Source organism: Folsomia candida, unplaced genomic scaffold, assembly GCF_002217175.1.
Source record: "Folsomia candida strain VU population unplaced genomic scaffold, ASM221717v1 Fcan01_Sc018, whole genome shotgun sequence".
NCBI classification, from domain to species: domain Eukaryota; kingdom Metazoa; phylum Arthropoda; class Collembola; order Entomobryomorpha; family Isotomidae; genus Folsomia; species Folsomia candida.
This window is the reverse complement of record NW_019091210.1, coordinates 1290219-1314136: the sequence shown is the minus strand read 5'-3', so window position 1 is coordinate 1314136 and position 23918 is coordinate 1290219. Positions and strand designations below refer to the sequence as shown.

Here is a 23918-nt window from a genome sequence, read left to right as displayed (position 1 = left end):
TGAGAGTCAAAACATTTTGAAACTAGTCTTAATGGAATATGAAAACCGACAAAAATTCCATTACGTTAAATCGATCACATGCTTCCTGCACGGCCCTTTAGAAATCTAGTCGAGCAAGGATTCAAGTGAATGATCATACTTCTCAATAAAGGAAAGGATTCTTATCTTAATGACTTCCAGAACATGACATCCTACTCCTGCATCTGTTTTTCTGGACATAGTTCAGTAGATAATCTGCAATAAAATGGGAGCGGATTAGATTTAGGAGAAATCCACCAACTAAATGATCCATCTCACTAAACACATTGCTATGTTACAAGAAATTTACTTTTGAAAGGAGGATTACAAATCTAGATTTTAATGCCTCCTAACCAAGTTTTGGACCATGTTACATTTCTCCAAACGAATGTAGCAGAGCATCAAAATCTGAGTTTCCTAACCTGGCAAACTCTCCCCTTTTGGTTGGAGAATAACCACTCAATTCTCATCTAATCCCATGTTACACATTAAATAAATATGTAACTGGTCGATGTCCAGACAAGTCGAGTAGGGTGTTAAATTCTGGAAGTCGTTAAGATAAGAATCCTTTCCTTCATTATGTAACTTGATCATTCACTTGTTTGCATTGCATTCTTTTCAACCACATTAATTCCCATCTTCAAACTTCCAACGGCTACATACATAACTGGTTACAAATATAACTCACTATTCTTTATTATCCGGACTCACTTACGAATGAAGAGGGGGCTGAATTTACTTCCTTTGTTATCCACTTAAATTTTGATATTACTCCCAAAGTGATTTTATTACAAATATTTATTATTGAGAATTGTGCAAATTTAACTGATCGCTAACTAACAATTAACAACATATTCCTCTTGAATTCATACATATTTTGTGAAGCTGTACTTGTTTATTAAAAAAATATTAAGAAACGTGGAGATAAGTAGAGGTTGGTAATTTTTAATTTTTCTTTGGATTGTGTACCTCATGATGTGATTACAATTTGCTGGGGACTGAACAAAAAGAAATGTGACTAAAAGTAACAAAATGTCGATTTTTAGTTTTCTCGGGACGATAACAATTTTTCGACATACTAAATACAGAATTTAAGATAAATAATAAAAATTGTATTTTGCTTAAGCGACGCAATTCAGTCAGTCCTAACTTGTAAAATCTGTGCGTTTTGTAAAATAATTTTACACACTTTTGCATACAAATCTAACTTGATCTGAAGAGGTTTGCTAAAATTTTGGAAGCAAATTTCTTTGAATTATTTGTAAAAGTTTGTAAGTTTATGAAACTTTTGTATTTTACAATTTTACCATGGATTGCATGAATATTAATTTCAGTGAGAAATGGAAGCCACTGGAGGCAACAATTGTCCTACGGATCCTTTACTTTGTCCCGAGGGAAATGTGGAAATGGTGGAAATTAATGTCAACTCGGTATTCGACATTGTCAAAACGGGACGGAACCATGAAAAATTGAAGGATTTGTTGAACTCGTTAAACTTAAACGATGTGGATTCTGATGGGAAAACTATTTTGCATCATTCTGTAAAATTTCGTAAGTTTTTCTGAAAATTGGAATACTTAATGGATGCACGTTTTTCTACGTGATCATTTCAGTTTTACCTTAATCCCCTGTACAAAATTAATCTGTAAAAGTCAGTAAATTTCGTCAGGTTAACCTTAATGTTATCATTTTGTAAAAGAAAATGGTATTGTGCGTAGTCACGTCAAAGTATTATTTACATTTCTTTCTGAAATAAAAACATACTTTCTCCCTTGTTAAATTCGGAAGACAAATAGTTATCTTCAAATACGTTGCAAATTACAAAATCCTGCAAATTTGGAGTACTTAAAGGGTGTTAATAAAGTCCGATCCCATTTTTCCTATAAAAAAGTGAAGGCTAGTATAAAAAAAACTACCCGTGATACTTACAAAAAATGTTCGACATATTTACCTTAGTATTTGGTCTTGTTACCATTTACTTTAACCATGCCCTCAACTCTTTGTTTAAGGCTCTGTGCTAATTTTTCCAATGTGTCTGTGGGAATCGAATTCCATACATCTTGAACTTTTTTTACTAGCTCTTCCCTCGTCCGGGGTTGTGGTTCTTTGTATACATTTTCCTTAAGTATGGACCACAGGTTCTCCAGGGGATTCAAATCTGGGCTGTTTCCGGGCCACACCCCCTTGCTCCAGACCGTTGAAACTTGCGTCTTGATGAGACTCAAACTCGCTTTTGCTGTATGGGCTGTAGCACCATCCTGCATGAAAACTATTTTTCTTTCATTCGGAAATATTTCCTTGTTCCCCATGCTATCGAAATAGATAGGTAATATTTTTTCTATATAATACTTTGCATTGACTGTTTGGCCTTTTGGTATGATATGTAGAGGAGTCACGCCACGTGCACAAAATCCACCCGCTACCATAACTTTAAGCCCGAATTTTGGGACTACTCTTGATGGTACATCCGATTTGTTTTCTGTCCTGTAACGAACATTTTGTTGGTTCAATTTTGGATATAGCTCAATAATAGATTCGTCAGTCCAAAGGATGTGACTGCGCAATTCTTCACCAAGTCTTTTTTCACTCAAATGGCCACTTTTCTGAAGGAGTTCTCCAAATTTCAGACGGTCATCGATATTTTTTTGTGACATGAGAGGTTTTTTGGTTAGTTTGTAAGCTGTGTGACCCCACCTCGTAGATTTCACAAATTTTTGCACGGTCACATAGTTAATTTGCTTCTTCTTCTCTTTATAGCGTTTTGAGTCATTTAACTCCCTTGCACAATTACGTAATGAACTACCGGTTTTCTTGTAAAGTCTGTTTTTAATCATTCTCTTTGTGGTAGGTGACACCTTTCTGGGTCGCCCTGGTCGCTTTTTGTCGTGGACAAAATTTTTGTTCTTCCATTTCCAAACAGTTCTGCGGCTGCAGCCCAATTTTTGCACAATTTCTGCAGGTTTAAACCCCTGCTGATGCAATGTTTGTATCTTAACTCTAAGATGCTCATGACTTACACGTTTAGTTGTTCCTCCCATGGTAAAAATTTGAAATAAATAACTTCACTGGTTCAAAAGTTCCAGCTGAATTTGTAACAACCGCGCTCCAAAAAATTCATGGGATCGGACTTTATTAACAACCTTTACATGCATACACCATTTTTTTCGAGCTACATACATGTCAAATCTAGGTACAAATATATTTTTTAAAGTTTCCATATATTTAATTGGCATATATAAATTTGATGTGCTTATCTGCTTTGTCTGTCATTAATTTCAGCGAATCGAACAATTGCCGTGGAAATGACCACGGAAATATTGAACCACTGGAAAAACGTGAAGAATTCTACCCCTCCGGATTTTGTTAATATGCAAGTTGACAATCACCATCACCACAAAATCCACGGATTCCATCACCATCACCAGAAACAAACTGCGCTTCATCTAGCTGCTGAATCCGCCAGTGAAAAATGGTCATTCTTTTAGGCGAATTTGGTGCTGACGTGACACTTTGGTACATACGCGATTTGCTAAAATTTGATGAAATTTTGTAAATGTTAACGCTCCAAATAATTTTCCAGTGACGATAAAGATCAAACCCCACTGGATTTGATATACATAAATCTGCCGAAACTAACAATCAAGCACTTTAATACAGGAGTGAAATATGATGCATCTCATGAAAAGATTGAGCTTGATTTTAAGTAAGTATACATATTTCAGGATTTTAGGGTGAAATGCGTTCTAAATACAAGAGCAAGAATTACATATTTAAGTCGTTAATATGTTCATATTTCACCAAATTTTCAAACTTTTTTATAATTGTTTGCAGTACCCTGACAAATATTAAGGGGAGTAAAAATGCGGGAAATTTGCTACAAGAAACTCGAAGCTTTGAAGGATTGCTTAAAGAAAGCCCGGAAACGGTGAAAGAAGTTCTGAATCATCCCTTGATGCAAGCCTTTCTCTATTTCAAATACCAAAAGGCATATCCGCTTATTATTGCTTCGATTGGGATACACGTAAGATTTTGACAATCAAACTTCTATATTGTTTTTTTTCATGGAAACATGTAATGAAAAATGTTTCCCGAGAAGCTACGTTTAAAATGCAACAGCATATTTAGATACTAAAGGCAACCTTCTTTGCGGTGCGATGGGATGAAGCTTTTAATCTCACTTTTACGTCTATTCAATGTCCTTAAATGTTTCAAGAGTTTTAAAACTAATGACACTTTAGTGTAAAGTTGATTATTGGTCCTACATACATACAGTCAAGAGCAAAACTTTACGACATATGGAAGAGACTTTTGGGACATGTTATTCAAATGGGGAATTAAAGGCCGTAAAGTTTTGCACCGCGTACCTTTCCGAATAATTTTTTTAACGCTGTGATATAATTTTTATTGAATAAAGCGTGCAAAAGTAGGGGGTGACGTGGTAAATTATTTTTGTCGCCGAATTTTTTTCAAGGAACTACAAGGAATTGAAAGAATTAATTTTGGAAGAGACTTTTGGGACAACACATTGTGCTTATGGCTGTCCAAAAAGTCTCTTCCAAAATTAATTCTTTCAATTCCTTGTAGTTCCTTGATAAAAATTCGGCGACAAAAATAATTTACCACGTCACCCCCTACTTTTGCACGCTTTATTCAATAAAAATTATATCACAGCGTTAAAAAAATTATTCGGAAAGGTACGCGGTGCAAAACTTTACGGCCTTTAATTCCCCATTTGAATAACATGTCCTAAAAGTCTCTTCCATATGTCGTAAAGTTTTGCTCTTGACTGTATATACAATTCTGTCGCTTTAAGAATCGTTTTTGGGAAAATTTATTGTGAAAATCTCTCAAATAAATTAGCGATTTTTTTTCAAAATCGATAATTTTTTATAGTATTTGTGAAACGAACTTTAACTTCAGATGACACTTTAAATATTTTTTTCTCTTATCGTTAGATTTTCTGGCACGCCATCTATGCCTACTTCATATTTAACGTGTACTACACAAATTGCCCATGGCTCTCTAAATCTTCTTCAAAAGATAACTCCACTCCGGAAGAAAACAACCCGGGTGTTACCCAAATCAACTGTGACCCTGACAATTTTCAACCGCAAGAATTAACCCTGGCCGTGACATGTTGGCTCCTTTGCGTCCTATTTTTCGCTAAAGAGCTCTTCGAAATGCTGACGGTGCCAAGTTGGTCGAGATACTTTTTCGAATTGGAAAATATTGGTCAATTGTTTGTTATTGGGTCAGTCTTCTGGACGTCGTGGCCCGTCTACGAATTCATCGGTGGCGCCGAGAAGATTTCGATTAGCCCGTGGCAGTACAAACTGGCATGCGTAAGTAATTATTTCAATATTAGGGGACGAGTTGATCAAAATGATGGCGCATTACAAAACTTTAAAATGGAACTTATGTACTATTTTTGTAACGTTCGATAACATTTTTTAGGAAAAAAATACATACTTTTCAAAGACATAAATTCTGACAAAACGTACATTTGGTAACATTTACGACAAAAATTCCCTTTGAAAGGCAAAAATTTCTACAAAATGAATATTTGTTTCAAATGGTGAAAGGCAACCTCTGTGAGAACGTTGCATAAATCTGAATTTTTTCAGGTGACCGTCTTCATCGTCTGGTCCCTCGTGCTGGGTCAAGTTTGCAAAATCCAACAGTTGCGAATCCTTATCGAAATCTTTATCAAAGTTTTCAAATCTTTTTTCAAGTTCATTTGCACCTTTGCCTCGTTACTGTTTGCCTTTGCTTTCTCCTTCTGCATTATCATGCCGGAAGGGAAAGCGTTCAAATCGCCGTGGCTCGCAGTTCCCAAAGTGCTCGTCATGATGACGGGAGAGCTGAATTATGACGACGTTTTTCACACCGAAGATGACGCCACCGGGGTGTCGCCCTCTCACTACGTTACGACTCAAGTTTTATTCTCATTGTTCACAATTTTGATGTCGATGATCCTCCTGAATTTGCTGATAGGTTTGGCCGTGACGGATACGCAGGTTGGTAAATTAATGATGGGGTTTGTTACACTTAGCAAATCAGTACTAAACTAATACCAAAGGGTATATTCATGTAATTGTATGACTCCATCAAAGTAGTATTCGTAAGTAATACTGTGTAATTGTAGCTCGGTATTAAAGTTTTATCGAATCGGCACCGAACCTTTACGGACCTGTATAACTTTTAATACCAACCAATAGCAACTTTGATACCGAGAAATTAATACCTGCCTGACTAGATATACCAGATTCTCGACATAATTTATGTTGATTAAAAAATCGGTAGAACACTAGCGTAATGTTTCCTTATTTAAACAATGTGGTTAAAAAACGGTTGATTTTGATATCTAAGTTTAAACCTTAGTCTAAACGTAAGTTTATCATGTCCTGCGTTTTTTTAACGTTTTAGGAATTACGAGCCAACTGTCATTCTGCCGAACTTTCGAGCATGTTGGAAGAGATCTTTTTGTTGGAATCGTTTGCAGCCAGGGTTTATAAAGTGGTCAAAATTCGCTGGTTTTTGGACACTTTGTCAATCCGGAAGAAAGATAACATTTCATTACCTGAGAGGGGTTGGATTTTTAAGATGTGTAGCAACCAGTTGGACACAAATTTGGAGCTAAATGGACTGTATGTACATACATAAGTTCCTTAAGAACTACATATTTGTCTTTTTACGATATACAAGTTTATAATACAAGATTTCGTTATATGATTTGCAGAATCTACAGTTATTCTTTTGCGAAGAATGAAAAATTCCCATTTCCTTCTGGATTGATAGAAGATTTGCGAGATTTGGCAGACTTGAATTCTTTAGCTGCATTAAAGAAATAGAGTGGGGGTCTTAATTACGATAATTAATTAGTATGCAAAGCATGACATTCAGAATGGTTCATTCATTCGTAGTGAATTATGATTTGATACACACATGCACATGTACATATGTTACAAGATTGTAAGTATAAATTCATATATTTGCACATTCTTTAAGTTTATAATAATGCGATTCATTCTTGAATATAATTCAGTAAATCAAATTTTATTAAATCACAGTGCTTAATATTTTCTCAAAATTTTTACTTAGACTACTATTTGATGTATCTACCAAGTATGTACATATGTAAATGTCTACTAAATTGCTACAAAGAATTAAACATGCATAAATAAGAGTTGTTCCTCATGTCACTTTATTGGCCCTCTCAATTCTTCATAGTTTATTCATCATGGAAATTCCGTAAAACCGAAAATGGTCGGAGTGAGACGTATGCAAATAAGGTGACCCCCAACAATAATTTTAGAGTACTTATTATTTATACGCCGCAGTATGCCTTCACTTCATCTGCATAATTCTCAAGCAACATTGATGGCAATTTCCCAACCTCGATCCGATTTAGCAATGCAGGAATCCATTTTTCCGGTGAACTTCCATACACTTCCAGCCTTTGGAGTGTACTTCGTCCCAGGATTGGTTTTACGAGGGGAAATATAATGTTGAAAACCCATGGGGCTGCATAAATATTAAAATTTACTATAACACAGCAGGAAATTATGTTCGAATAAAAATGCTACTTCAATTAAGCAACTAGACATACAATTAATCAAAAATATAGCTTCCAATGTTTCCGGAAAGTTTTGTTCCTGTTCGCGGAACATGCGAACAATTAGCTGTGCAGCTTTTCGAAAAGATACTTAATTAATATTCTAACATGATTTTAGCATACACAAATTGTTATTAAACTTACTTTCATAGTGAGCCACTGTGTAGTAGGATAAATCAGCTAGGTCCAAAATTGGGATATATTTGTCCCGAATTTTTGCTTGTGAGAGAGCAGCATAAGCACATGAGCTCATGCGGTAAAGCGCACGGTCCACTTCCTTTGCCTCTCCAGCGGTCAGCATTTGTCTTGCAGCCCATTTTCCCATTGGCAAATATGTAACTGAAATTTATGGGTTTTTGATTCTTCATGTTTACATAGATCTACGTAATTAACTTAATTAAAAATTGGGAGTATATATTCACGTCAGACAAAAACGTCGCTTCGCAACACGTATTTTCAACTTTGCCCTATTTACGAAATCCGTGTCCTAAGAGGCTGATTTTAAATCAAAAATAAAAATTTTACCTGGCGACAAGTTTGCAAAAAATGGTTTATGCTGTTAATTTTTTGTAGCGGATACATATTTCGTAAAGAAATAGAGCATTTTGATTGATTGTCAGTTCGAAATTCTTCGCAAAGTAAGTTGTGGAGACATGTTGCAAAGAAGTTGACGTGAATATCCTCATTGTCAGGTTACCAAGTCGTCCTTCTTTATCTTCTCCGCCAATGCAGAATTTAAACGCATCTTTCACAACGGGTTCAATTATCCAAGTGTGTGCTTGAGCATATCCAGTAGCTGCCATCCATTGGACATGCTACATACATAAATATGTAATAAAAATATGGGCATTAATTAAAAATAATGGTGATAAAATTAGATTACTTTTTATCATACATTTTTAAGCATTTCTTCCGCTTTTGAGGTATCGTAGTCTCTAGCTGTGGGAATAAATGTGATTATTAATATGCAGCAATGACATAAATTAGTATACGTATAATGAGGGTATTCATTACAAGTTCGCATAGTTAACAAACAAAGTTCGCAAACAAATTCGCGTGAAATTCATTTTGCAAACTTGCGAATCTCCAAGCCTATGAATAATATTAGCAGGTACTTCATGCGAACTTGTAATGAATAATCAGAATATTCAATATGTTTGTGCACAAAAATGAAAATGTTTGGTGCATATATAGTGAAAATTACCTATGAGAAAACGAAGGATATATTTGTCATCTAAATGTTGAATTGTACCACCCAATCCACCCCTTACCTAAATATTTAAATAACTATTTGTTACTGCATAAACCTGGTAAAATACTAATTTGTATGTAAGTATTAATGATTTATTTGTTACTCACGTCAGCAATTTTCTGAACTACCAAATCAGGAACGCAGTCCATTGTATCCGCTTTTATTAAATAATAACTACTTTATATTTTGCACCTGCTATTAGAAATTTACTATTTAATAAAAATTTAATTCAGCTCAAACGATTGACGACTAGAGAGTAATTACGATTGTTAAAATTGTGGATTCAATTAAATCAGATGTGTCCTTCCTTCGTCAATTCAAGACTAAATATCTGCTTATTAATTCCATCCTCATCGATATGCATGCATTACATATTTTTAAGAGAAAATATATAGAGTTCAATATCCATATTAAGAAACAAATTTTTATGAATGTCATTTACATTGATTTGCGCAGTTTAGCTATCGTAATGAATGTAGTATAAGTTATGGGATGTATTTCCTTATTGACTACGATGATGGTGTGTTGAAGTACTTAATAAGTTTTAATCCTGATTTATATGCACAAGCTTGTGAACAAGTACATATTTGCATAGCTATCAGAAATACGTATATGTAGATGCATACAGTATCTAATGGTAAGATACGGCATGTCTAATTCCGTGATATTAAGATATCACGTTTTACGTATTAAGAGCTACTTAATGCCTATGGGCATATGTATCTTCATATGCGCGCAGTTAGGAAACTGGTATGAAATCATTACTGTTCGGAGTAGATACACATGTATGACTACCATAGGCCGGAGTACGCGACTTTTTCCGGAGGCCGGAGTACGCGGAGGCCGGCGAGGTTTGCCGGAGGCCGGAGTACGCGGAGTACGGAGTACGCAAAATTTTAGATCGCATAGACAGGAGTACATACTCCGGGCTTGGAGTACGCGACTTTTTTTTGGAGTACGGAGTACGCAAAATATCCGATCTATGATGACTACCGGCATGGTAATAACGAGATAATAATGCGATGATAATTAAAAATTTACCAACCGGCTACAAACTACTCCCAAACCGGTAAGAAATTAGACACTATTAAATCAATGCCAGTCAGTAGTGTACATATAAATATATGTAGGTATGTATATTGGACTTTACGGTGTCCGCTTACTTTGCATAATCCATGTTCTATATCTCTTACTGAATTTTTGGATGGGATCTGTTGTTTTAAATTGGGAGTAATACAAGTAATCCTAGTAATCCTATATAGTAATCCTAGCAATCCTAATTTTTGGGGATTACATACATACATATCTGTATCACACAGGAATGTGTGATTGGACTACAACTCTCTATGCCCTCTCCAATTGTCACAATCTCGAATTGCATAAACTTATAACAGATTTTTTTTAACTTTTAAGGTCTACTCCATAGGTAAGGGATACAGATAAAGAGGAGGAGATGAATGAGTACTTGTACAAAAGGCGTTAGAACATGGTTTTGACGAATTCATACCTTAATTGCGGGGTGGTTTTTAGTCGTAGAGATTTCTAACTTTTTTTATTTGAAAGCCCATGTCTCAAACTATAGGTAAGCATATCTGGCTTCCGATTTTGTGTACTCTGCGAAATGAGGCAAGGTCAAATTTGGAGAGGTGTCCTTTTTTAGTTTTCCAAACCAGTGTTCTTATAAAATGGCGTTGAGCAATATATTTTTTTCTGAGGTCCTGATGCAAAAATCGTCTTTGCGACTATTATCAATGGACTAAGCATGCTTTTCACTATATAAAACCACTTTTGCCTTATGCTTATCTTTTAAGTCCGTTTTGCAGTCTAATTTCATACTTGTCCTAATGGAATGCGCTCTTTAACGCAACTCTTCCACTTTTAAGGCCCCCACATTTTACGACTTTGATGCTAAAAATCCCTAACGTGGGTTTTATCCAAGGTACATATAGTATATTGCACTGTAAGTACTTTTGACAAAATTTTGATAAGTGGTTATGCCCCACGGACTGAGTTTTCATCAGACCTTATAAAAGTTTTGGAAAAGTTCCCGTCGTTTTCGATGTCGAACTTCAGAAATAATTTAACTAACCAAAACGCAATAATTTTATTATTTTGGCACTTGTACCTTGTAGATAAAATAGTTCTGCAGTAGGGGACACAAAAAGATTAGTAAAATTTATTTTCGAAAAAAGTTAACCATTAATTTTCTAAATAAGTTCACGAGTTTTTTAGGATTCCGCGACAGCTGATTAACTCGGGTCCTTCTCTAAAACTGTTTATACAAAATCTTGACTGTTTGTTTTAATATTACTTAGGACACTTCCAGCTTTACCCTCAATCTTCATTTGACCCAGTCTGTCCGTTTTCAAGGTCAGCAGGTCAATTTCCCGGTGCACGGTCCGATTTATCACTTTTCATGGAAAAGTATCAGCGAAGATGGAGGCACAACGTTATGTAATTCATTGTGGATTCTTTTATTACTTCATGCAATGATTATCTAGGGTTGTAATATTAACAATCATCCACCTCTGACCTCTTGGGTTATCATGCCCTATGAGTCATTCAGTTTGGAAAGTGTTTTTTTGGCTCCTTCCAACTCTGGGGGCACTGGAGGGGGCATTTTTGAAGCTATCGCCCTAAAATTTTAAACATATCTTTCTGAGAGTATGATCTTACAGCCTACAAAAAATCAGTTCAAAATTTAACTCCCCGCCAGAGATATTCATCCGCGAATTCGTCAAAACCATGTCCTAACGCCTTTTGTAGATACGCAAAACAGTGGTAAATATACAAACTAAGAAACATTTGCGTTTAGGGATAATTATGAATGAAAAATTCAATGTTCAATATTTAAAATTCAATATTTTCATATAGAATTATCCTCTGCTGCATCTAACCTAAATATTTATTACCACTTTGGATACAAGGTCATTTTGGCATTTTTTCAGATTATTGACAGTGCATTACCCATTAAACGACTAGAAAATAACCTCATGGCCCTACGAAACCCTTTATTCGTACATACTGCTCGTATTCAAAGCTGATATCAATCCAATTCAGCTGCCTTCCATGGAAAAAACACATTCTTCCTAAAAAATCTTTACCTTGAGCTGGTGTATTTATGTAAATTGTATAACACCGGTTCCAATATTGAGATTATCTTCACCAAGTAACTATTTATCTCTCTGAATGTTGACTAATCGAGTATAGTGTGTTATCTTATCAATAACATTGTTTCCCAACCAAATAGTCGAATTCGCAATTTCAAGTGTCTCACTCTTTCCTATCCATCCGTCCTAATGGCTTTGTTGCGAAATAAACATTTATAAAATATCATGCATCAAAGACCACAAGGAGAAAGCAGGTGCCTCAGTTGATTTCGAAATATCACGTAGGAAAACCCACCACTAGAAAATCTTCAGATTCTGTACAGGTAAACTTGACATACAGAGTTTAATGCATACATATATCATAAAAAATTTAATAAATTCCTAGCCTACTTAATTTGGTTTTACAATTTTCATACAGATGGTCCCCAAATATGGACCAACTATTAATTACAGCACTATTGGTTACTATCATATCCATATGCGTGTTCCTGGTTATCGGTCTATTATTGTGGTATTGTTATCGTCGATGTACTCGTAGTTCACAAGACCCTCATCGTCCACCAACTCGAAGAGCTTATGAATATATTTTTCAATCATTTCGATCGCAAGATAGGCAATGGCCACGTTTATTACCACCACCGGCACGGGAGCTAAGGTACGTTTACACTATTACAAAGTTCAAACTTTGGCTTAATTTCATAATTTTACAATTTTTTTTACAATTGCACGACGTATAAAATAAATATGTATGTTGCATATCGTGTATTGTAGGGAACCTTTAAGAGGAGATTATGAATATCCTAATTATGCAAATGAACAGGAACACAGGCACGTTGAGCCTGTGAATCACAGTCCGCCGTCATGGCAAAGGTAAGCTAATAAATAGATCAGTAAAAGGCCTTGAGTTACATAATTCCAGATATTGAATTCGCTTGATCGGAATTTCATAAAATTTCGATTTCATTTATTGCATCAATTAATGAAACCAACTTAAATTCATAAGAATTTTAAAATGTCCTTTATCATAGCGGACCTTCAAGAATTCATTACGCAAATGAACCGGAAAGCCCGCCTGTTACACCTGTAAATCGTAGTCCCCCATCGCAGCAAAGGTACGCTAATCAGTTGATAAAAAAACCGTGAGATGATTCCCGATTTTGAATAAGCACTTGCATCAAAATTTGCTGAATTTCATGAAGTTTAGATTCCATTGGTTTATTATTGTTCCTCGTATCCTTGATATTCTTGGTATCTAAAAAGAAATTACAAAGGTTACGAGATTTTGTTAACGTCGTAAGATTCTGTCGCCGAAAATTGCGTTACCAAGCTTACGATTTTTAAGAAGCTTGACCCCTTGTTTTTTTCCTTGTAAACTAAATATTTTATATATTAAGGGTACAAAGAAGTAATGAGTACCCTCATTGCATCGAAATGAAGCATTTAAATGAAATACAATATGTAAGTTTGAAATATGCATGTAAGTGTGTTACGAGTATCGTGTATTTATTGCAGCGGATTTTCAAGAGGGAATTATGAGGATGATACTTTTGGGGCATACGGGTGGGGATTCACGCATGCACACGATTCGAAGAAAAGGTAAATATTTTTACCAACCGGCTAGAATTGCATAAGAGTTACAATTTCAAGACGAAAATTCTTTAAATTCAAATTCGTATAAACCCAGCATTTACCTACAACAACTCTTCGTCATTAACAAAAAACCAATTCACGCATTGGCATACATAAAGTGAGATGAGATGACTTTTTTTACATAAAAACCTTTTAGCAGAGTATCGTTCGAAATATGAATTTTAAACTTTAGGTAGACTAATGCAAATTGTATTTTCTAATAATGCAAGAAATTTCATAGTCACGATTATGTACATACACGGAGTGTCCCATTATCCTGGAACAATTTTTGAAAAATTTTTGCCCGAAGCCGGGAAAATACATACATATAAACCAAAACGTTTTGAAAATATTTTTTAGAGAAACCTGTGAATTTTTTCAACTCGAAATCTTTCAAGAATGTATCTACCCTATGCTCATTGGAAGTATTTATACATATGTATGTAGGTACTTGCTAAAGACGTTGGGACACTCTGTAAAGCTTTGTAGATATATCGTTAAGATCATTTCTTTGCTTACTAAAATCCCATTAAAATTTATGTAAATGTGCACCGGAGATGTGCAAGCGCTACTTTGTTTAAATAATCTTGTTTCACCCTTTGCATATTTACATAAATAATTACATAAATACATGTCATGTATTTTCAAGTTCTTGGTCTTAATAACTTGCAAGTAATATCTTCTAATGGAAATTGTGTCAATTTCGTCTAGATATGAAACCCTTTATAACGACTATGAAGCCGGGCGTAGACACGATGCCAATCAGTCTGAGTCAGATTCAAATGTCCGACAGGCTTATGAAGCCAGGAAATTTGTGGGCATCGAAGTTTTAAGAAACATTCAAATCAATTTGGTCCAAGAAAAAGAACTAAAGCCTGCGATTCCTCTTGGAGACGATACCAACATAATAATCGGAGTGGACGCCACACCGCACAATATTGGAGGCTATTTCATAAATCTGGTCGAAAATAGGGGAGAATTCTATTCTTTTCCGGTCGCAAAGTTACCCTGGACCCTAACTTCTCACGTATTAACTCCAAAACAAAATCAGGCGCGAAATCCGGCCGAATTTGAGATGAAGAACCTAGTTTTTGCTCTCTACTTGTGGAAGAATGAGCTACGTCAGAATGGCTCAACTTCCAAAGTTGTCATGTTCACGGATAATTTCGATTTTAATAAAAAGCGAACACTGTATGGAATCCGAGCACACAGATTTGTTCGGCATTTACAAAATTGTGAAGGAATACAGATCCAAGTCAGAGTAAGGGGCACGAAAGAGCAAGATATTGAAGATCACGCGAAATTTGTTAAACCTGCGGACGATTTCTCACGAAAGCGGTTTAAAGAGGGGCGGGATTTTTTGATTGAGTACTTTGGCTTGACCAGTGAAAACTTTACGGGATCTCATGACCCTCCGCGTTATGTACGTACCAAATGATGCTTTAAGCGTTTTCGAACTATTAGGTGCGCTTAAAAAGAAGGAACTTTTTTAGGGAAACTTGAGATTCTTTTATTTATTTCAGGGGAGATATTTTAAGAAATCTACAAAAGCAAGGGAACAATTGCAACGGGTAAGTTTAAAAAAGGCTTCTCCACAATAGAGGTGGGCGACTCGGGGCATACCATATTTCATCGACTGGTTCCTTGAGCAGCTTCAACAAAAATTTATGAACCGACAATAATGTATTCCTTGAAATTTTTAAACTGATCTTAATTATAATCTTTAGGAACCCCTCCATTAATTAAATTGATTTAATATATTTAAATTAATTTCGTATAACTCAAAAATCACGGTTTTCTAGACTCGCCCTTTCCGGTTTAACATGTATCACATATGCACGATATCTTGGAGCCTTATTTTGACCCCGTTCTTCCGTTAATTAATTTACAGATAACCCTTATTAAAATTCATGCCGTGATTATTACTATTAATGACTTGATTAAATTGCATTTTTCTTAGTGAGGCAAATACCTAGCAACAAAAAAATTATTCTTAGTGAGGCAAATACCTAGCAACAAAAAAATTACTAAGTATGCATTTGACCCTCCCCAAAAAAGTGACCACCGACGATATCTCAGTCATTTCTCAACCGATTTGGATGAAATTTTGCACCGATCATTGCTAGATAATTTTAAAACGATGTGCGAGTCGCCTTTTGGAATTTTTGTTTTTTGAAAGAGTTATTGGCAAAAATACGTAAAAATTTGCCCCTAACTGCACATTTCTTTTCATAGTTCATTAATGGGTCATCCAAACATGTTCCCTTATTGAAAACATTGTAGACAAAGTCATTCCGGTCATTCTAAGTCCAAGCTTATTCAAATCCGTTAGGAACTCAGAAAGTTATTCAAATTTGAAATCTAAAAAATTTCAATTTTTTAGTGACCTTTATACCTGGCAACAAAAATTACATATTGTGTGCATTGACCCAACCCCAAAAACTGACAGAAATAATTCAATATCTCAGTCATTTCTCAACCGATGTTGATGACATTTTGCACCGATTATTCTTTATCAAAATCGGTTAAGAACTCGAGAGATTATTAAATTTAGAAAACTTTCAAATTTTTGCAGCGACGCAAAGCATTAATGTTGTTGACAATAAATCTTCTAATCAACTCTAGCTTTAAGGAATGTGCGGTGCTTATTATTAAATATACAAAGAACTCAATTACAAGTATTAAATAAACAAGGCCCCAAAAAAGGGAAATCTTAGTGAGGCTTGGTGCGACTACAACTAATAAATAAAATTAGATTGCAGAATTTTTGCATCACCGCTCTCTGTACCGTTCTTACTGGATCCAATATAAATTTTGTTTTGCATACACATGCATTTTTACATTTATTGAATTAATTGGGCTTTTAAGAAGACGTTTTTACTAGTGGACGAGAAGCTTGGTAAATTAACTGGGAACAAATATAATGGGTAAACAATTGTGAACTACGAATCTTTAAGTTTAAGATGCAAACAGTTGCAAATATGCTACAAAAGTTACAAATATTTAATTTTAATATTTTCTGGATAATCCTATAATCTGGATATCTTAATTCTTATTCTCATGAAATTACAAGCATGTTTGAGGGGAGCCATTTATTCCAAATGATTGCTTAATGTTTCCAATAAAGAATGGTACAGAGAGCGGTGATACAAAAATTCTGCAATCTAATTTTATTTATTAGTTGTAGTCACACCAAGCCTCACTAAGATTTCCCTTTTTTGGGGCCTTGTTTATTACCATTACAGATGAAGGAAAATCATTCCAAATTTAAGCACATGAAGTGTGGAAGTTGTACGTTTAAAGAAGACAGTGCCTCACTTCATTCCGTCGAAATTTGATTAAGTGCCTTTCATCTGATTTGTTATAAATACTTACTAATATAATTAAGGTAATATTTAATTGTTGGTGTAGAGAAAATAAAAATTAACGTTCTCTAAAAAATCATGAACGGAGATTTTTGCATAAAAGTGGAAATAAGTAGGGATAATAGGCAATTACTTAATTTTCATTGTAGAAGCGATATCCTCACACCTTTCGGAGGCCATTGCTTACAGGGGTAAAAAGACAACGAAAGTAAACAAAAGTTTCAAATTTTATGTACTAAATTAAGTTCGTAAAAAATAGGCTTAAAAACTCATTTATGTCAGTACGAACTTTTGCCTCCCTAGGCTAGTAAGTACTTAGGATTAGTAGGTATTTAATTAAAAAAAATATATGCATTTCGAACTCGTAATGAATACCCTAGCTGCCGATTTGCGGCATACATATGTTAGAAGGCGGTGACTGGCGGTGTAACGCTTGACAAAGGGAAGGTGTGAAAAATTGAAATTTGTTGTGCCAAAATTTATGAACCTTCCCTAACGATCACAACTATGGGAGACACGACATGTTTAGAGCTAAGGATAAGCTAAGAACATGCAAATACACAAATTAAATATACATTGTAAGAGCGTCATTTGAATAATTGGAGCATTACAGAAAATTGTCCATTATCCAATCCACATTCAGCTGAACTGTACTCCTTTATATAATCGAGACCCTGTGTACCGTATGATCTACCCTCAAATACTATTTCCTAGTTGCATAAGCGATTACCATCAGGCTAAAAACACTTACATAAATACATTACGCAAGTTTGTACAAATTTATGGTTCCGCAAATTTAAGTTTAAGCAATTAGATGCTTACCAAACGATAATTTTCCGTATAAACGACCCAAGTTCATAAGCTCCATCTGACTGAACTACAGAATAATCATTTCTGATACTCTCAAAATTCTGCGAAAGTTAGCTTATCTAACTAAACGCGTTAGAAAACCTGAAATGAAATTAAATTGGGGTAATTATTTCTGCTTAGGCATTTAACCTGCCCGGTTTAAATACCCAATTTATTGTTGCAAAATGAATTTAATGCGAATACAATTTTAGGTGAAATTGCTTAAACTCCTTAGTTTGGATATACCCATCAGCCCGAAATGATCATTAAATACGTACTTCAGCCGGCAATTATTGTGACGCCTCTGTTTGCATTTCAACCGCGGAATACATATATATACATAACCTGATAATGATTATAACCTGAAGGCTGCATGGGTTTTCTCCACGTGCCCAAGTCCATATTGACATTAGGTCACGATTAAGAGAATTTAGATTAACCGCCTAATTAGACTAGACAGGATCATCATGTCAGCAATGAAACATTGCAGATCAATAAAATTGATCCAGAATTTCAAACTGCTTAATTCACTAAACTTTGAAGACTCAAAACGCTTGTATCTCTTCTCGCAGCATGTTAATAAGTAAGTAATGTATAATATCTACATAGTTGACTATTTAAAAAACTTCACACCAAGGTTAAAAGTTTACAGACGAAAATTTAAACGAAAGTTTCTCGATGTGATCGTAAAAATAGAAAATTTAACCATGTACGGGAAGAACTTTACTTTTCCATCGTTTTATTAATAGTGTGGCCACGAAATGTCATGTATTTTTACATAAACATATCCGGAAATCGTCCAGCGTAGTTACATAAATACAAACCAGGAGACATTGTATGTAGGGGTGAATTTCACAGGAAAATAATTAGGTTACTCATTCCTACATAGTGGATAGGTTTGTATTGCTACAATAACTACTTACAGTCGAATTGTATAATCCCTCTATTTCTGAAAATGGCTGTCAATATTATTTCCAAATAATTAGACAAATCTCCAAAAGTGTTTTCGTTGACAACGAGTTCACGAAATAGATATTCAATTGCAATACGGCTGCTATCAATTACTTTTGGCGTAATCTTACCAACAAAACCAATTCGCCTCTATCCGTCGCAATTATTCAATTAGGTATAATTAGAGATAAATACTTTTATATTTGTTGAGCTTCGCCATACATACTTTATCCACCTAAATAAGAATTTATCAGTCGTGGAGTCATGCACTGCAAAGTAAACAAGAGCCCTTCATTATAAATCAGTATGTCAGACAGAATATCTGTATCTGTATTTAATAAAGGTTATGAATCAGTGTGCAAATAAGGTTATAAACCATTTTCTCGCAATTCAGTCTTCAAAACTTGTACAAACAGTCCCAGAGGTCGGGTTACTGGATTAAATAACCTCCAAAATAAGTTAATTGTTAGTTCGTAGTAATTTCTCAATTTTTTGCAAAAATGTTCAACAAACGCACCCTGAAAGTGATTGGAATTTACATGAAAACTTTCGCCCTGTTGGGAAGCAATCCTTACAAATGGGACGAAGCGAATGAGTGTGTCGTCGAGTGCAACAGCTTATCGAGAAAGATTTCCTTCGGCTTTGCTGTGGGTCACACCGTTCTTTATTTGGCTTACCTCTGGTGGCGTCTCGTCCAATTGTTGCAGACGGAGAAGCCAAGTTTTCCAGACGTTGTTTGGATATATATTTGGATCAATCTGTTCCAGTGGTCATTGACCACGTTTTATAACGGGCACAGGAAGAAAAGCGAAGTTGTACCACTGTTTCGTGGACTAAAGAAACTTTCCACTATGTTGGAGAAAGGTATTTACATAGCTAATCCAATAGAGTATTTTTAATAGTTTCAATTTGGGCAATATGGTAGATGTACAAATTCGTATACTTTGTAGGATGACCAACAATTCATTCGTAGAGATGGCATGGCCAACTTTTGTAGCACATTAAAGGCTAATTTCCGGAAGATACACAAATTTTCACATATTAGTATGGTATCCTACATTGTGTACACCTTCGCCTGTGAACCTAATTCTTACATACATCCTGCACACTAGTACATTCGGCACCAATAAATTTTGCACACCAATACATTTTGCACACCTTGCGCATGGTCAGTCATTAAGTGCTCATTAAAGTTTATTATCACCTCGGGTCACACGTACATTAAATTGCTTTCTTCTCTTTATTTTTAGAAAATCCCAGCGCAAGAATGAAAAACTTGATCTGGAAATTTAACATTATCGACTTGAACTTTTTGGCTGCCATGTGGGTCCCTTTCATCTACAACGTGTCCGTAACGCTCATGTTCATCATGATCCCCACGCGAGTTCATTACCTGTACTCGCTTGTTTCACAAGAAAACAACAGAACCAGCTGTCTTTTCCAGCTTTTTCTAATGTTCGAGGCTTATTCTAAAGCTGCTCAAAGTTGTATGATGGGAACGGATGGATTTACAGTATTTCCGACTCTTCTGAGTTCCGGGTTCTGGCTTGACTTCACAAGGTATTACTTGCCAATTACTGTCCATTCAAAATTAATATGCAGTAAAAAAATATGAAAAGTTGTCAAATAAGTTTAGAAACTTAGACCTTGTAAAAAATTTTGAGGCCTTTACTGCATATTAATTTTTACACAACAGTGGCAAGTGCTTCAAAATTTTTGAAAAGAATCTCTCTGAATTTAACCAACTTTGCATTTTTATCTAGGAAACAAAAGATTTCCGCGGCCAAAAAAATTCGAAACTTTCAACGTTTCCACATTTTAATGATTTACTACAACTATGCCTTCACTTGGCTGCTCATGCCTGTCGTGTTCGTCTGGATTCCTGGGTCTTTAATAATTGCATGTGGATTTGCGTCCATTCGATTCCACAGTTTCCTCTCGTTCTTCGAGTACATCCCGTTTCCGGTTTTGGTCTATAACTGCTGCGTCATACTGGCCGTGACGATGCATCCTGCCACAATAGTTTATGAGGAGTCAAATAAGCTTTACCAGACGCTGCTTCACGATAACAACATGTCTCGAAGGAAGAGCAGGTTGCGTCGAAAAGAGTTGGCGGCTTTGAGACCGTTCGGTGTGAAAATAGGGTTTATCCAGCGAGTGAAAAAGGTGGCCATCCTGGTGAGCTATTACTTCGTTTCGAACCACATCTTTACAATGCTCATCACTTTTCCGGAGGATCAAATCAACCACTAGTCGTCGGAACTTCAATGGTGTCCAGCAATGAAACTAATCTCAATAAGATAATTTGAAGAAGAATGACAAGGATAGTTTCCGGCGGGAAAAACAAAACCCTGTCAAATAGTCTTCGAATCATCACACGCATCATACCTCTGGTTGCTGTGGGCCTTCCCACCACCTTTTCGATTACACTAAAAAGTTGTTACTTCATAATCCTACATTTTCACTCACATGGAGCAGTTTTATAACCATAAGTTGACACATTCCATCACTTCTCATTAACCACCAGAATTTTTAGAGAACTTCAATATTAACCAATTTAAAGATAAAATTCTGAACTGCTTTTATTAAATATTGAAATATATGGAAAGGTCAACATGCGACAAATGTATGTATCTAGATAGACTTTGAAAATAATTTAAGTGATGAAAGATAAAAATTTTATTCCAACAGTAGTAAAACGTCATTTTTTACAGGAAGCATAATCCTAGTTATGTATATTTCTTTGATTAATTAAAGATATTTGAACGAGAAATGAGAACAATTTCCATGCCTTATTTCAAGATACACATGTGACTTATTTCTCAAGTCGAAATAAATAAAATGAGAGTTTAAACCTAAATACATGTGCATTGATTTTTTATTTAATATCGGGCATGCATAAGTCGAGCCAAATTGATTAAGTTTTCTGGATCATGAAGTAATTGGCTAGTTTAAACTCGTTCTACTCCTACTTGTCAATTTTTAATATAAATTTTAGGGATATCTCGAGATATAGAACCATTCGCAATAATGTTGTCTACCTATGTCGAGCTCTTGCTAAGCTGACAAAATGTATATTTCGACCATTTTCCCCTTTATAAACTACCCCTGGAAATCCATCCAGTTATAACACCATCGGTAAGGATATATATAACAATAATGTGTATTTCCAAAAGAATCAGAGAAGTATAAGATCTGATCTTAATTTTGCCAGATCAGATTTATTTACAATGGTTTATTTACATATAACTTTTACTTTTCTTGCAACAGGGTTTTTAAATTATTTCAAACACGAAACGAAGAAATAAGATTTGTTGCAATTTAACATATACATACATACATATGTTACAAAATAAAATATAAAATGTCCGTTTCCTAGGAAAATCCAGAACCTTACATTAGTCCGCCAGTCTGATCTCAACGTACCTTATGCATTTTACCCATGTGTCGCCACGTTACGGCATTGCTTGTAAACCTGACGCCACAAAAATAGCACGCGTTTTTTCTCTCAGTACAATCAGTGGTCCTAGTCAAATGCCGCGCCAAGTGTGATTTATCACGCGTCTTGTACCCACACCTGTCGCACGAATACCATGGCACCCTCCCCGACAAATGGCTGGCTTTAAGATGTCGTTTCAAATTGGATTTATTGGCAAATACCTTGTCACAATTTGGACAAGGAAAATCATCTCTTCGATCACCGTGAATGTTTCGGATGTGCATTTCCAACCCTTTGTTAGTCAAGAAAGCTTTTTGACAGAAGCTGCATTTGAACATCTGCCGGTCAGATTTATCCTCGTGGACGACCTGCAAGTTGAAATGTGTTACCACATTTTATGAAACTATGAACGTATTAAGGATGCCACGTAAAGGATACGACTGATTTCCGAAGAATTTTAAGCATCAAAATTGCTACCGATTTGTATTAAAATTACACCGGTCACTAAAAATTTTCTACTGACACATTAAACCTTTAATACCGAACTACGGATATTACTACTCAATGTTGCTTATCAATACCACACTGGGTAGTCATAAGTACATGAAAATCGCTTGGTATTATTTTAGCACTGGATTTCTAAGAGTGCAATCAGACTTATATGCATAAGCTAAACTCTGTTTCATTTCTGGTGATACCAGCGGGAAGGTCACGTGCCCATTTACTTAACATGGGCACGTGACTTTCCCGCTGGTATCACCAGAAATGAAACAGAGTTTAGTAGTAATTCAATCACGTACATTACGCGCTATCGTTTATTTTGCAACAAACCTTGTGGAATTTTAAGCCAGACTTTGTTTGGAAGTATTTCCCGCACGTGTCACATTTGTGGACTTTCTCTTTCGTGTGGCTGGCAATGTGTGCGTCACGGTTTCCCTTAACTTTGAATTCTCTTCCGCAAAGAGTGCACGGAAATCGAATGGGGTTTTCTACGTGTTCAATTTTAAAATGGAGAGTTACTTCGCCACGTGTCTTAAATGTTTTTTCACACGCAGCAAATTTGCACGGCAGCCGAGGCTTCTCCCCCGACCTGTGCATATGGCGCATATGTGAATTTAAACTGTGGCGCGTGGAGTATTGCCGTTGACAAATGTTGCACGTGGATTTGTCCCTCCGACGGTGAATGCCCCACATATGCTGGTAAAGGCTGAGTCTGTGTTTTAAAACTTTTCGGCAAATCTGGAGAATAAATATGTCAGTTAGAGTTATTTTTGAGCAGTGTTTGGTGTACTACTGACTCAGAATTACTTTACCAAAAATTTGATTCCCGCTTTCGTATCCCTACCATACTAATAGTATCATGGGAAGGATACCAGCGCGGGATGGAAAAGAAAAACTGAGTTGATATTAAAACGGGGAGGGACTAGTACAAGAAATTGTATTGCAGACATAATTTAATGGTTAGTACAATAAGTACTGGAACCTAGCACCATTTGGCGAAAAATCCGTCAGCAATAATCTACCTGGCGATACACATTTCTTGCATTTATTACCCTTGGATTAGGATATTGTGAGGTCAACCGGTTGGATTCGAATTTAAAATAGACTCACTTTGAGATTTAAAATTACCCACATTGAGATACTGAAAAAAGAGCCTTATTTATTACAGTATTATAATAAAAATATGCAG

At 35.5% G+C, this 23918-nt stretch overlaps 3 protein-coding genes across 5 annotated transcripts; 2 read left to right on the top strand and 1 right to left on the bottom strand.

The window, feature by feature from the left end:
- Window positions 1-643: 643 nt before the first annotated feature.
- LOC110857231 (transient receptor potential channel pyrexia) lies at window positions 644-6942 on the top strand. Its single transcript, XM_022105844.2, has 9 exons — window positions 644-952; window positions 1353-1569; window positions 3298-3531; window positions 3599-3721; window positions 3850-4039; window positions 4974-5360; window positions 5643-6035; window positions 6445-6665; window positions 6758-6942. Exons 3-9 carry the CDS (start codon window positions 3488-3490, stop codon window positions 6867-6869), a joined length of 1470 nt encoding a protein of 489 aa, XP_021961536.2. The 5' UTR covers window positions 644-952; window positions 1353-1569; window positions 3298-3487; the 3' UTR covers window positions 6870-6942.
- Window positions 6943-7058: 116 nt separating this feature from the next.
- Window positions 7059-9241, bottom strand: LOC110857230 (SEC14-like protein 2). The gene is made up of 7 exons (XM_022105843.2): window positions 8993-9241; window positions 8838-8904; window positions 8529-8572; window positions 8331-8448; window positions 7778-7972; window positions 7628-7708; window positions 7059-7542 (listed from the first exon to the last, which is right to left on the bottom strand). Exons 1-7 carry the CDS (start codon window positions 9032-9034, stop codon window positions 7346-7348), a joined length of 744 nt encoding a protein of 247 aa, XP_021961535.1. The 5' UTR covers window positions 9035-9241; the 3' UTR covers window positions 7059-7345.
- Window positions 9242-12175: 2934 nt separating this feature from the next.
- On the top strand, window positions 12176-21636 carry LOC110857431. Of its 3 annotated transcripts, XR_004836597.1 has the most exons (9): window positions 12176-12318; window positions 12414-12650; window positions 12767-12865; window positions 13024-13107; window positions 13508-13591; window positions 14336-15047; window positions 15148-15195; window positions 20040-20349; window positions 20553-21636. XR_004836597.1 is itself a non-coding variant. In XM_035857865.1 (8 exons), exons 2-8 carry the CDS (start codon window positions 12427-12429, stop codon window positions 20058-20060), a joined length of 1272 nt encoding a protein of 423 aa, XP_035713758.1. In that variant the 5' UTR covers window positions 12176-12318; window positions 12414-12426; the 3' UTR covers window positions 20061-20350. The 3 variants fall into 3 exon arrangements, 2 of the variants coding, with proteins under 2 accessions (XP_035713758.1, XP_035713757.1); XM_035857865.1 differs by lacking the exon at window positions 20553-21636 and having other exon boundaries at window positions 20040-20350; XM_035857864.1 differs by lacking the exons at window positions 20040-20349; window positions 20553-21636 and adding an exon at window positions 16870-17053.
- The last annotated feature ends 2282 nt before the right edge of the window (window positions 21637-23918 follow it).

Coding starts and splice junctions, on each gene's coding strand:
- LOC110857231 (XM_022105844.2), top strand. CDS start 3,488: ATGGTCATTCTTTTAGGCGAATTTGGTGCTGACGTGACACTTTG. Junction 3,532..3,598: donor GGTGCTGACGTGACACTTTG/GTACATACGCGA, acceptor ATAATTTTCCAG/TGACGATAAAGATCAAACCC. Junction 5,361..5,642: donor GGCAGTACAAACTGGCATGC/GTAAGTAATTAT, acceptor GAATTTTTTCAG/GTGACCGTCTTCATCGTCTG.
- LOC110857230 (XM_022105843.2), bottom strand. CDS start 9,034: ATGGACTGCGTTCCTGATTTGGTAGTTCAGAAAATTGCTGAC. Junction 8,573..8,837: donor TATCCTTCGTTTTCTCATAG/GTAATTTTCACT, acceptor TTATTCCCACAG/CTAGAGACTACGATACCTCA. Junction 7,973..8,330: donor AGATAAAGAAGGACGACTTG/GTAACCTGACAA, acceptor CATAAATTTCAG/TTACATATTTGCCAATGGGA.
- LOC110857431 (XM_035857864.1), top strand. CDS start 12,427: ATGGACCAACTATTAATTACAGCACTATTGGTTACTATCATATCCATA. Junction 12,866..13,023: donor AGTCCGCCGTCATGGCAAAG/GTAAGCTAATAA, acceptor CCTTTATCATAG/CGGACCTTCAAGAATTCATT. Junction 13,108..13,507: donor AGTCCCCCATCGCAGCAAAG/GTACGCTAATCA, acceptor TATTTATTGCAG/CGGATTTTCAAGAGGGAATT.